This window comes from Eschscholzia californica, unplaced genomic scaffold (genome assembly GCF_041429995.1).
Source record: "Eschscholzia californica isolate CP2 unplaced genomic scaffold, dmEscCali1.0.p SCAF_6, whole genome shotgun sequence".
In the NCBI taxonomy this organism is placed as follows: domain Eukaryota; kingdom Viridiplantae; phylum Streptophyta; class Magnoliopsida; order Ranunculales; family Papaveraceae; genus Eschscholzia; species Eschscholzia californica.
In genome coordinates, this window is record NW_028238483.1 from 39,732,695 (window position 1) to 39,746,528 (window position 13,834).

Consider the following 13,834-nt stretch of genomic DNA (forward strand, 5'->3'; position numbering starts at 1 on the left):
AAAAGGGAGAAGATAACCGCAACTACAACGGCTACCCTAGCCATGATTAATTTGAGAATGATTTGATTATGAAGTGGAGAAGAAATTGGAAAGAGAAATATATAGACTAGAGAGAGATATTTTGAGCAATTTGGGCAGCTACTTCTCCCATCTATGACTTTAATAACTTAAACATTATTCAATAAGGGTCACTAAAAAAACAATTTCAATTTTCTTTGACGTACTGGGGGAAACTAGCCAGGAGTCCAGGACAGGAAAAATTGGTCTTGACTCGATTGACTAGACTAACAATAGAAATAACGAGCTAAATCCATCTCGCCGTGTGGCTATTAATCTTCGGACATCTTTCTTTTTTTTCTATTACTATTTCAATCGCTACAGTATCAACTCATTTATATCATGTCATTGATAACAAATAGCACCGAAATTGAAATGGAGATACGAAGAAAATACCAAACTGCACGCTAAAAGACTGAATTAACATGACATGATATATCTATATAATAATAAACAAAATCTTCACAAGAATCATCAATATTATTTTTCTACAATATGCACCATGGGCCATGGCCTGTAAATTTATTTACCGACCATTATGTCATTGCTTACGCTCAGAGATCTCTAATTTAATCTTATACGTACCCGGAAATAAGAGAAACAGAGTAGAAAATTCCAAGAAATTAATTCAGAAGAAAAAATAATAACGCAACTAAACGACGAGAAATGTCACATAGGCAACAGATTTACAAAATTTATAAATGTTAAAATGCACAAACAGATTGACTTGAATTTGTGCATTATAAAAATAACGGCCAGCTATCATCTGGCAGCACAAATACACCATCTCTTAATAGGTATTAATTATACTTATATAGGGATGAGCAACGAATAGTGTCTCAGCCATGACATAGATCGAGGGTAGGCAGTACTTATATCTTTGCATTCTGTATAATGAGAAAAGCTATGTTTCATGCTGAAATGCTACAACTATCTTGTATTTTTCTACTTAATATCCAAAGTCAAATACTGGAAACAAGATTTTCACATTACTTGTCCTTCTGAAATTTGGCATCTTTCATTTTTCGTATGTCGATGAAGGCAGTTTCTTGAAGCATAACCTAAGCAGTTGGGATCGGCCAATCTACCAGATTAACTTGGGACATGGACCACATGGTGTAGCCCAAGCCCGTCCCATGTCGAACCTTCAAGTAAGTTACTAATATAAGAAAAAAAAAAAAAAAAGAACAAGAGTTGTTAAAACTGCGCTGAATTATTTATTTAGCTCGGACTGTTGGGGATCGGGCCATGTCTGACCGGTGCCCCATCCCAAAGCCAGCTGCTTAGAGCATAAGTATAAGACGTACAGTCTTGATGTGATCCTGCACATTCGAAGAATTTCCAGTACCTACGCCTATCTCTATCTAGTGATTACCTACAAACATATAACAACCTGAACATTTTTGCATTTGCACGTTTTCACGGCATACCATGCAGAGCCAAAAAGAACAGGAAACAATAGATTATTATTTGCTTAGAAGCTAAAGTTAATCAACTGGAACAATGAGCAGATCACCATGACCATAAAAATCGTTGATTTCACTCGATAATGAAATTAGTTGTTCACTTGTTCTACAGACTCTAGGTATTGATGTTGGTCGGAACCAAAATGTTGTTCTAACTAAACTTAGATAAAGTTGTAGACTTACGCCAAAAAAAGAAACAGAACATTGTTCATCAAAGAAGTAAATCTGATATTCAGAGGCTCTGACCCGTTCGTTGTCAATAAGGTGGGGTAGGTCCTGAACCAGATGGTTGGTTTGGAAATTGCATTGTTCCAGGAGGCACTGTTGCCCCAGGTGGTGGTGGTATGTACGCGTTATTAGGAAACTGCATTGGCATGGAAGAAGACATAGTCTGACTAGATGCACCTGGGTATGCGGCTGGAATTCCTCCCATTATCCCATTCCCTCCTGCTAACCCGACACCAAATTGTTGACCTCCATTATAAGCAGCAGCAGCAGGAGGAATGGCAGCGGACTGATTTGTCATAGGACCTGGTTGTTGCCCGAGGATAGAGTGTTGTTGAATGTTTAAGTTGCTGCCCTCGGGGATTGTGTAGTCTCTACTCCGGTCGTTGTTCACCTGAAACCAGTAAGTCATATTCATCTTTCATTATAATCATGGTCTGCATGGTTCACATATCACATATGGTATATCACAAACTCAATGCTTTTGTGACTGACAAGATGCCCGATCTGGGACTAAGCACTATGTGGCGAGCAATTTAGACTATATATTTCTCTCATCTTTTTTTTGCACATCTCAAGGTGAGTATATAATAATTATTAAAATATGCTTCCTCCTTGAGATGATTAAATTATGTCACATTTCGGGTAGCATTTTCAGTTCAATTAAAGTATAGTATGCGAGAGGCACATCCAGGTGTTTCTTCAAGAGTTCAAGTAGTTTTACGTTGTCTCCCCCTGAACTGAAAATTAAACAGGTCAGTGGCATTGAGTCACCTTCACACTGAGATCGGTATGACGGGAATATGACAGGTGAAGCTTGCAGAAACCCCCATCGTAAATACAATGTCCTTCCAAGGCTTCCTTAGCAACAACAGCGGTCTGAATATCTGCAGAAAACAGCAAATGCAGTTGAAATTCCCTACTTGAACTCATTTTAACATCTAATAGAAAGGGTAAGTGCCCATTGGGAGGTACGAGGTTCCTAAAGAACATAAATAACTATTTCAGCTTACCAGGGTACTGAATTAAAGCCTGAACTCCTCCATTTTTTTCGAACATGGCAATCTTTTGAACAGGTCCGAAGTTAGAAAAGACCTGCGTGAAAGACATAAAGTAGAGTCAAGCTTCAATTAGGTAGAGAGTAGAGACCTAAAGTAGTTGAGAATAAAAAAGATCAGGTATATATACCATGTGTAGAACATCTACAGTCACTGGATACTGCATATTTTCAATTGATGCAAGAAGTACATTGCTCTCTGGTTCTTGTCGTTTTGCATCAAAACCAGCAATGAACTGTAAATAAAATTTATTACAGCAATCAAAGATTTTATATTTACTAGTAGTAATTTAAGGATAATAAGAAGTGAGTACCACTCTTAGTACCAACATTGACAAAGAAAAGCAAATCAGTAAATGGGTGGGAGCATGCCCAAATGTGCCAAAGCAGATCTAACATTTCAAAGCTCGGCTAAGAGATTACTCGATTGATTGATCATAAGAATGCAAAAAAGTATTCAGGTCAGTTTTGACACTAGGAAAAAGGCGATGGTATCAATGGTTACGACAGACATGTGGGCATTTTGGTGTTCCACGACAATTCCCTCTGTGTGTATTATTCAAGTTATCAAAGTTTAATTCCTCCAAAATAAGAGGTGAGTAACCTTTAATTATTTTGGTTACCTGACCACTTGCATCCATGGCAGACTGAGCAACAGGAAGTTGTGGATTGGTGTAGTCCCTGAACCGAGAAAAATATAAGGCTCTATGAAGAAAATGCAAGGAAATTGGTAACGAGAATTTGGATTAAAATGTACAAATGACTCTAAGCTAATAATACTTATTCATTATTCAAGCAAAAGCTAAGATGTGCAACAGCATATCCTGGTGTAAGGTCTGAACCAAGAATCAGCTTCTTTTTTTTGAACAATTTGAATTAAAAGAATCAGCTTTTAAGTTACAAGTTTGAACTAAATAGGTTTACCTGCTCCGGTGACTCTGAAATTTCACGGTCAAATCGGTGTGAGCGGAATATGTTATTCTGAGGGTACATGTGCTTACATGCTCTGGAAGCAAGTACCTACAATATCAAGTAATGCATCATCTAACTGCACCCACAATAAAATTCAGAAAACAGTACCACATGACTGCGTGAGTACAGAACTTGTACACATATGTGAAAAAAGCTGTTAGCTACCATTCAACAGCCAACGGATTGCACTTCAGTCTGACCATAAAATTTTGTTTTGAAATTTGTGACCAAGCATAGCGATGAAATTTTATTCCACATCATTATATGATGCAAATTGGCTATGCTTAGAAATAAGCCAAGCACCCATCTACGACTCATTGAGGCTGTTTAAGACCGTTACAAAAGCTAGAACAGCGAAAGTAAGAGTAAACGTTCTGGAACAATAAAAGTCCATCTTCACCTGGGGATGCTTCTTCCATCAAGGGCCTCTTTGGCAGCAGAAGCAGTTTTTGAGTCAGTAAATTGGACCAACACCTGACAACATAATTGGATATAAGAGATTACATGAAAAGTTAGATAAAAACCAAACACAAAGAAAGAGCAGAATTATATATATGTAAACCTGGAATCCAGCTGTCTTCTCAAAGGTAGCAATCTTATGAACGAAGCCGAAAGCTGAAAAAACCTGCAGAAGCAGTAGGCTTTAGAGACAAATAATATCTTCAGAAGCTATTTTTATAAGGCAGTTTTCAACATCAATAAATTCAAGTAAACAATGAAAAGTAAAGTTAGCTGGTAAAGCAAGGGCAAAAAGGATTGAAGTGGCATGTACACATAATAAGATTGATGAAATTTGAAGTCAGTGCGCTTCTCACAGTTCTTATAGCAATATCAGTTGACAGTGCAAAGGTTATGTCCAAAAATAATATTTGGCACGTCTATTGTTGCTCTGTTACTCATAGTGGAGAAGCACAAGAAGACCAATAACACCATAAAAAACATCGAACATTAAAAAAGAAAATTAACAATAACTGACTTAATTGATCCTGGTGTACGTATATTCGTATAAAACGTAAATACTTTAAATGATAGTTGCTGGCCCATTTTAGTCAAAATATTTTAAAAATGCTACTGGAAAAGGGATCTAAAATAGGAGTAGCAGAACTTTTTCAACCAAGATTCATTTAGGTCAAACACGGTTGATCTTTCTCAGATGATTTTTGTGTTCAAGAATAGTTAATTGGGTGTGGGTCTATCGGCATACGCAGGCCACTACCATTTTCATTACAACCCTATTTTGGATGCTTAATGTATGAACTGTCCCAGTGTGAAGTAATAGCATATATGTTAATTACTGAATATGGGAAGTAATGACATATAGTTGTTAAGTTCATTCTACCAGGTGCAGAACCTAGTTTCAATAACAACAGTAAGGGTCTCCTGACAACATCACAAAAACAATTAAAGAAGAATAGGTACACTTGACAGTGACACTACTTTGACGTAGGGAATAATATGGAACCCATGATAGCCACGACCCATAGATTTCCTAAGGTAGCTAACAGAAGCAGTAAAGTATCAATCCTAACATTTGTAGCTCCGAAATTGTTACCAAGAAATTTAATCAAAAGGTTAAAACTTATATAAAAAGGACGATAAAACTTTTTATGCAAGGAAATGCTTTAAAAGTATTGTCAACAGCTCAAAAGATGCACAATTAAGTACTAACAACCATGATTTTTTTAAAGTTTCAAAAACAACCATGACTTGTGAAGATAATTGTCTGTGAACCCCAGAACTTGACTAACAAACATATCGCAGCTTCCACTCCTAGAAGCAAAATGGTAAGCGTTATTTTCCTGAAGTAATGTCTATGAGCACCTCTTTATGTATATTTTAGGCTTCAAATAAACTTGATCAGCCCTGCAGCTAATGGTGTGCTTCTAGTGTACCAACAGATGTCTTACTTGCACCATCAAATAATGAAACGACAAAGTTTAATATTCTCCAATTTTAATTAAAAAAAGTAGACAATAGTTTGGATAATGGAAAAGAGTGAAAGACAATCAACTCTATTGATGAGTGAAATTATTATTATGAGTATTATTAGCATTATCTTGGCACTGTTATTATCATAACTGCTGCAACTACTACTATATTACAAAAAAAATTAGCCTGAAGATTTATCAACTATGTTTAGATTTTCATTTTTCTAACGTTAGAAGATTATTATGGGTGCTAAGGCTAAGAACCGAAGGAAGAAAAGAAACCATGCCTAACTCTTTAGATAGTAAGGAACTAAGGATAGGAAGAGGAAGAGAAGGAAGGAGGAGTAAGGGTGGAGAGGTGGTAAGAAGGGAGAGAGGAGACAAACACACATGAGCTTTCTCCTGATGCAATAAGCTGCCATCAAAGATGTCTCCATGACATGGACCTGCTGACCCAGATTCATGTCAAACAAAATCCTTATTAAACGATATATTACAAGCTAACCACATAAAACACACATGTGGCATCATTGTACAAGGAAAATCAATTGTGATATATTTGTGTCCCTGTTCCATATAAGAAAGCACAGTTGATTTGCTTACCAAGTGCAAAACATCGATGCTAACATCCCGTGCTCCAACACCTTCAATAGTCACCAAAAGCACATTTCCAGCTACATCCCCAGAGGTTTTATTGTGTACAATCTCTTGCCTGTTGGAATATTGTAAGTAGACAGTTTTCCCTCGTACCTGTGCTGGTTCTGATGACGAAGCATAATAAGATATCATAGATATAGCCTGGTTTAAGTCCGCCTAAAAGAAGAACAAAACAAAATAAGAGTGAGCATATGTTTCTAAACCAAACAAAAAGAAACCCAAAACCACGAGGTAGAGCTGTTGTGACTTACAAATTCAATAAAGGCTTGGTTACGATTAGCTCCAACATTGCACTTTGTATTTACAACTTTTCCGAATGGTTTCCCTAGTTCAATGAGCTCCTCCTCTGTGCATTCCCACGGCAAATTTCTCAAATGAAGAACCTTGGAAGGTGCTTGTGCGTAACGGAATTGTGACTGACTGGATACTGACGACATCTCACGACAACTTCTGCTAAAAGGAAAAGTATAATAATGAGTTAGTTATACCAATCACTAAACCTTTCAAAATCCAGCGAAAAATGAAACACTTAAGTTACATGGAAATGAAACCAACACCCTCAACCGTGCAAATTTAAATACAGTAACAAGAAAGCAACAATCAACTATTCACAGATCAGGTGAAGATTAATTAACATTTATAAAACCAAGTAACTCAAAATTGATTCTAACTAAACAACTAAACTATGTGCTGACAAAACCTCACTAAACTGGCAGTATCAATCGGTACGGTGTGATCTAACAACAAACTATTCCACTCGGCCATCGGGAGAGGCCCGTTAGTAAGGGTTTACCGCCCTTGACCCATATGCAATTCGTCTTCAATAATACACTCTTTTTAGAAGAAAAAAAATTCTCAATCCTAACACACCACATCACTGGGAGTAGGCTCGGTCATAACAAAGATGGAGAAGATTACGAAAGACTTCCATTGGTGTAATGGGCAGATGGAAAAGATGAGAACAGGGTAAGTTGAAAGAAAGTGTCCAGACCTTAAAGAAGCTTGGTGGGTCAGGATTAGCAGAACTGAAGGAGCAAACCATACACTATTTCTTTTATGAAAATGGGCAAATTCGGGGGCAAACCACGCATTCCTTGCGAAGTGGATTCGGCAATGGAGGCAAAAAATCAAACTTTAAAGAGGGGAAGTCTTGATCAAACCCTTGAATTTCCCTTAGGTTTCCACCTCTGGTTCTATAAATTACCCTTTCTCTAAAAAAAAAAATACTTCAAATTACTAAATGATTCCCGATCAATATCATGAAATGTTAAACATTGAGGCAAATTAAAGAAAATATTAACAATTTTCAATCAAGAAAACTGTTTCCTTTTTAACAATTTACTGATTACTGATATAAGAAATTTAGATTCATAACAAGCTTATAAAATTCGCAAATATTTAGTTTGATTAAATCTCCAGTCTAGAACTCAAATGTAACGGAATCAAATGAAATTAGATGAATTTTATCAAAGACAGTAAAGCGAATCAAGACGATATAGGTAACATTAGATAAAATTACGCCATACCTCCAATGAAGTAAGGTAAAATTATGATTTCTTTTTAATAGATCCTTTCTTCCTTTCCCCCAAAAATTAGGGTTCTTCAAACAGAAAGAACAACACGAAAAGAAAAAGAAGAGAGAAAGATTTCAGTTTCTCGTGCTTTTGGACTATTCGAGGTTTTATCTTCTTATCTTCAAGTTCTTCACACCAGTTATGGGGTGTATATAAAACTTCCCCTCATCAGAACTACTTCAGCTCTTTGTGCTGGGGTTTACGTAAAGTTCTATAAGCGCTACCGGGTTTGTCGTAGACATAGGCAATTCCCCAACAAAATTGGAAAGAGAAATGTTATACACACTTACGATTTTTACAACCACACTCACATTTCCTTTGACTTCAACAAAAATTACCTCAGATGTGAGTGTGTATAACAAAAATGGCGAGTGCATTTAAAATTTCCCATTGGGAAATTTAACGCGGGTTATTGTTATCCACACCGCTGGTGATAAACGCACCACACGAAAACGCTTTATCACTGGACACGCATGTATGCACACATAATGCTTCTTCCCTTAGAGCATCTCCAGTGGGACACTCTATAAAAAACTCTAAAGTCTAGTTGTCAAGTGTCAAATAAAGATTTTCTTTCCGAACTGTCAATATAGAGGCACTCTAACTTTTTTTGGTGTCTAATGGAGATCTCTAAAATCTCTTTACTTAATACGCATGTCACTCTTAAATTGAGTAGGAAAAAAGTAGTTGAAAAAAAAAGTTTCTATTGGTTTAAATTTTAAAGTGACACTTAGAGAGTTTCAAAGAGACGCACTAGGTTTAGAGTGTCTCTCTTGAGTATCTCTATAATAAATGTTCCCACATCATTATGGAGTGTGAAATAGAGTGTTCCATTAGAGAAGGTTTTTAACAAAATCTCTAAAAATCCTAAGTAACACTCTAAGTGTTAGAGTTTGAGTGTCCAATTGGAGATGCTCTTAATTCTGAGCTAAAATATGAGAAATTTAACCCCCGGGTTACTGGATCAAGTATGCATAAATATTTCCAACAAAAAAAAGTATGCACGGATATAATTTTTTTTTTGAGCTAAAATATATTTTTATAAGGTGGTAATCGGTATATGTATCTGTGTCTCTCAAACCCTAAACTTTAAGCGTGGAAACTGACTTGTACCCCCTCCAAGGCTCCAACCCAGAGTTCGTTAACCAAAAACCAATAAAATCTATAATTAGAAAGTATTTTGCTCTAACAACTTTTAACGCACGTGTACAACTAAAAACAAATGATACTGGTATTTTCGAAAAAGAGTTTTATGATCTTCCGATGGAGGTACAACTCTCAATTGTTTTTCTTAAATTAGTAATTAACATTTCACCGTCATAGTTTTCTGTCCCTTACAAAAATTGCTTGTGCAAAACAAACAAAATATCGTCGTTTTCTTGTTCCCTAAAACCTTCGTTTCTAAGCTCTTAAATAGTTTGTTGTATTAATATTTGACGAAAAAGTGTTTGAATACAATATTTGTTAGACTGGACAACTAGCATGTTAGGCAATCAAACAAACTTGTATACCATTTTTTGACATACCATAAAATTTGTGATGCAAAATAACAACTAAATTGAACTTCATATTGATATGATGAAAAATTGGTACATGAAGTTGGTAAGTGGTTACAGACTTACAGAGTAGCATTGATGAAAGAGGGCCGAGTCAGTGGGCCGTGGCCCACAAATAGTATTGGGACACTGTTAGAGAGTACACATAAATAATGTGTGTTTATATATGGTCCCCTTTCCTTGCCTTCCCCACTATGTCCTTTGTTGCTTTTATTCCAAGTAACAACCCTAGCAAGATAGTGAGATATCATCAATATGATGTGAACATAGAATTGCCTTTGCAATAGTAGGATTTATTTAAAAGCAATTTTGTTTAATTTTATCTTTTTGTATTAACATGCACCAATATACAACCACCACCACGACAAGATTGTCAAGGTCGTTCTACCACGGTTCACAATCAACGTATGAGTACTAGAATCACGTTCCAGCTAAAGACCACCGCCACCCTACCCAACTTCATGAAACTACGATTGCTACCTCGTGGGTGAAGGGTTTCCGACTAGGAAACTCTTCGACCAGATCCTTTTCGGCGAAGTTCCTGTTGGCGAAGAGGAACTTAGAGAGAGAGAGAGATGAGAAGAGAAGAAAGAAGAAGGAAGAAAAATATTCCTGTCATCGACTGAAGATTGTCGACCAACCCTTTCGCCAGAAGGAGAGGAAAAGAAAAGTGGGTTAGAAACACTTTCAAGCTTGGGCATTGCCTCTAACCAAGTTTGATCAACTTGTTTCAACCAATTTTTGTATGGAAAAACACATTGTCTTTAACATGTTTGGACATTGCCGATAAAACTTTTCATTATTCAAATGTAATTTGACATCAAAAAGTAAATGAAGAAGTCAAACAGAGACTATTACTAATTTAAATAATTATTAATTATCATATGGGTTAGCGTGTTTTCTTCTTACTATATTAGTGTAAAATCATAGTTTATACCTTAATAGTCTGTATGTAAAGTTTACTTTGACTAATTACACCCAAATATATTGACTTTTCAGCACACTACCCATGTTACTTCTACGTACCTTGCATTTTTATAAACCAACTAGAAGTTCAAAATCCTCAAATATTCCAAATCAATTCTAGGGTTTTTCACTACAGAATATTCTTGATTTTTTCACTCCAGAATATTCTAATAGATGGACCGGTCAATAACATATTCTTTTGTATAGAATAAAATAGAGATATCAAATAATTGTAGACAATGTCTGGTTGGTTGGTTTGTACTTGCTAGACTTACTTGACTTGAAAAGGCTGACGAATTGGACCGATGAACGGACCCAATTAGACAGATTCCGCTGGTGGTAGAATGCCATCTAATTTATCATCGTTTGTCAAAAAGGCTAAGAAACTAGACTTGAAAGCATTTTTGTTGTATACCATTTATTAATATGCTTTTTATCTATTAGTTTTTCAACAAAAAAAAATCTATTAGTTGATCTCAAGTCACATTACAATTATAAGATTTTTTTACTTTTAATACCATTTGTTGAACCCAACCATGTGTGACCATTTTTAAAATAGTGTGAGGGTTCCCGTGAGAGCACTAAGAGGCCGGATAGAAATAAATGATATTTTCTGTTTGAGTGTAACTTGTCTTAGTCTGTAATGAAAAGACATTTTTTCTATCAGGCACACAACAGTCATTTTAGATCCATATAATAAGAACCAAGACGAAATGCAAGCACCAAGAGAATAAGGCCTCGTTTGGTTCCGCTTAAAAAAAACTAAAAGCCAGCTTTTAGCATATTTTAAGCGCTTATTGAAAACTTTACGCGTTTGGTTCAAAAAAGCTGTAGCTTATTTTAAGCTAGAAAAGCCCATTTTCTCTAAAAAGCAGAAGCCACAATTTTGTGGCTTTTTTATAGCTGCTTATTAAAAGCTAGCTATGAAAATAAAATAATTTTTTTTTGTCACCATCAATAAACATTCACCACCATCACAACCACTCTACCACCACAATCACTCCACCACCTCTGACCATCACCCCACCACCTATGGCACTATTTCACCACTTTCGTCGCAACTCCACCACCATCACAACTATTCTACAACCATCTAATTTTTTTTACAACCACTCCACCTTCGTCACCACTCTACCACCATCACCGAACGCTTCACCATCTCCCTCGCAACTCCACAACCTCCGACGTAGCTTCACCTTTGGTGCAACTCCACCACTACCACAACCACTTCACCACCATCGCCATGAATCGGCCACTCCACCACCACACTATACCACCTTCGCCAACCCCATTTCACTACCGTCGTTGCAACTTTACCCCCTAACCACCAACACCCCCTCCATTCTACAACCACCATCACTACCATAACTCCGCCACCATTGAGCACCACCATAACACGTCCACCACCATTGAGCACTTCCACTGCATTAGGTTCAAATTTTGATCTTTATGTGTTTATGAAAATTAAAAAATTCTATTATTTTATTTTAGTATTTAATGTTTTAATTTTTTTATTAATATAATGATATAAGCATATTGTTTGATAACTACAATACGAAGATTACATTTTTTTTACCAAATGTCATATCTAGCTTTTTAAGATATAAAAACACTTTTTATGTAGCGTACCAAACGACTCAGAGAGATTTTTAAAAAGCGCTTTTATTTATGGGCTTATAGAAAAGCTCATAATATAAGCTATCTGTGTACCCAAATGAGCCCTAACAATTGAATAGCTTTTTAGTGGGGGTATTTATGTTTTTTTTTACCTTTCCAATATGTAGTTAAAGATTTGAGTAATGTAAGGATGCTATATAGTAAAAGAGTCCTATATTTATATTTTCTTTTTAATCAAACCCAAATTTGATTGGACATTTGGGCCCATGGGTTACGTAAATCCGTGGATGGATAAGGGTATCTTAGGTCATTGTAAACTGCCAAGAACTTTCTTTATTTAGCCACACATTAGGAGTAAAACAAAAAAAAAATGTATATAACAAAGCTAAGAAAAATATTTACTTATTTTTTCTTGAATGTGGGTTCCTTGAAATTTCATCTGATCCTTATTCTTCTTATATATACATGAGGTAACAATATGGGACTAAATTATCCCAAATACTAGAATTCCTTCTCTAATACTACTAGCTTATAAGAGGAGAGGAGAGAAGAAGAAAGAAAGAAAGAAAGAAAGAAAGAAAGAAAGAAAGAAAGAAGAGAGTAGTTATGGGAAGTGAAATGTACTTTGTTTTCATGAATTTTGATCCGGTATACGAACGTCTTCAAGCCGATAGGTTTGTTCGATCTTTACCCATTTATATTCTTGTTTCTTCTTCCCGATTTTATTTCTTACTATAGATTTGAGTTCTTCGATCCGTTTCTTACTAATGTAAGTTTAATAACATTCTCATTGTTAAATCAAGTTTTGTGGTGTTAATGTTAGAACAAAACAAGGAGCTTATGAACTTCATTTGTATCTAAGTAATAAGCACGATGAGTTGTTGGCAAATATTTTCGAACCGGGGACTTATAAGAAGAGATTTTCTTTGGTTATTGTTGACGGATTTGCCGTGGAAATCACTGATGATCAGGTACATTATAGTTCATATACCATTTGCCTATATATATATATATATATATAATGCAGTTAAAGCTAATGGGCGATTAATTTGAAATTGAAATCAGGCCAACTTGCTTAGAGCTGCAAAGGAAGTGAGGGTTGTGGAGAAGAACCAAGAACTAGCTTGATTATTCAAGAATGGATATTAATGTTTATGTGTTGTAGCTAGTGATTTTTATGTAAAAAATGTACTATCTTTCTTTGGGGGTACTTATTATAAGCTTTTCATGCACATAGAGAACTAATGGTGACTAGTACTAGTTGTAAATGTTGGAATCTCTCACACTTCTCTCTCTCTCTTATCTTTCCCTCTCTTGTTTCTCTATCATCTGCACAGAGGAGGAATGTTTGTTTTCTAGGGATGCTAAAAGTCTAAAGGATTCCTAGGCCAATCTTTACCTAGGGTTGAGGACTTCCAGATTAGAACTGGTGTTTGTAATGGTCAGGGATGGGTCTAAACAAAAAAAAAAACCTAGGTGACACGATAATAATCTCCCGATTTTGTTGACGAGACGGAGTTCTTTTTTTTTTGTCTTCGGAGCTCAATTAATCCCCGATAGCTTAAAACTTCGTAGTAAATTTGTACTGATAACATTATGAAAGGGTCTAATAAGTTACTATTGAGGTGACTCAAACAGTCAAGCACTCAAGCTCAGGGAGAAGTGAGAACCAAAGACGGATAAATCAGATGGAATAGAATATACCAATATGAAGTTAGACATATAATTGTTAACCAAATACATTTGTTTTTGTTGCAAA

At 35.8% G+C, this 13,834-nt stretch overlaps 2 protein-coding genes across 4 annotated transcripts; one reads left to right on the forward strand and one right to left on the reverse strand.

Moving 5' to 3' along the window:
• Window positions 1–1,575: 1,575 nt before the first annotated feature.
• Window positions 1,576–8,141, reverse strand: LOC147534743 (polypyrimidine tract-binding protein homolog 2-like). Of its 3 annotated transcripts, XM_086645164.1 has the most exons (12): window positions 7,889–8,059; window positions 7,354–7,573; window positions 6,614–6,812; window positions 6,309–6,518; window positions 4,340–4,402; window positions 4,178–4,251; window positions 3,730–3,825; window positions 3,429–3,486; window positions 2,937–3,041; window positions 2,762–2,843; window positions 2,523–2,635; window positions 1,576–2,142 (listed from the first exon to the last, which is right to left on the reverse strand). In XM_086645164.1, the coding sequence occupies exons 3-12, from the start codon at window positions 6,797–6,799 to the stop codon at window positions 1,780–1,782; spliced, it is 1,350 nt and encodes a 449-aa protein (XP_086501290.1). In that variant the 5' UTR covers window positions 6,800–6,812; window positions 7,354–7,573; window positions 7,889–8,059; the 3' UTR covers window positions 1,576–1,779. The 3 variants fall into 3 exon arrangements, with proteins under 3 accessions (XP_086501290.1, XP_086501288.1, XP_086501289.1); XM_086645162.1 differs by lacking the exon at window positions 7,354–7,573 and having other exon boundaries at window positions 7,889–8,141; XM_086645163.1 differs by lacking the exon at window positions 7,354–7,573 and having other exon boundaries at window positions 6,614–6,815; window positions 7,889–8,120.
• A 4,298-nt stretch (window positions 8,142–12,439) lies between these two features.
• Window positions 12,440–13,343, forward strand: LOC147534744 (subtilisin-like protease SBT2.5). Its single transcript, XM_086647798.1, has 3 exons — window positions 12,440–12,749; window positions 12,899–13,046; window positions 13,141–13,343. Exons 1-3 carry the CDS (start codon window positions 12,682–12,684, stop codon window positions 13,201–13,203), a joined length of 279 nt encoding a protein of 92 aa, XP_086503924.1. The 5' UTR covers window positions 12,440–12,681; the 3' UTR covers window positions 13,204–13,343.
• Window positions 13,344–13,834: the final 491 nt, after the last annotated feature.

Bases quoted from the DNA above. Each gene is read 5' to 3' on its own strand.
- LOC147534743 (XM_086645162.1), bottom strand. From the start codon at position 6,799: ATGTCGTCAGTATCCAGTCAGTCACAATTCCGTTACGCACAAGCACCT. The intron at 3,042-3,428 runs GTAACCAAAATA...TTTTATTTACAG, and splicing joins CCATGGATGCAAGTGGTCAG to TTCATTGCTGGTTTTGATGC. The intron at 2,143-2,522 runs GTGACTCAATGC...TACTGGTTTCAG, and splicing joins ATACCGATCTCAGTGTGAAG to GTGAACAACGACCGGAGTAG.
- LOC147534744 (XM_086647798.1), top strand. From the start codon at position 12,682: ATGGGAAGTGAAATGTACTTTGTTTTCATGAATTTTGATCCGGTATAC. The intron at 12,750-12,898 runs GTTTGTTCGATC...TGTTAATGTTAG, and splicing joins GAACGTCTTCAAGCCGATAG to AACAAAACAAGGAGCTTATG. The intron at 13,047-13,140 runs GTACATTATAGT...AATTGAAATCAG, and splicing joins TGGAAATCACTGATGATCAG to GCCAACTTGCTTAGAGCTGC.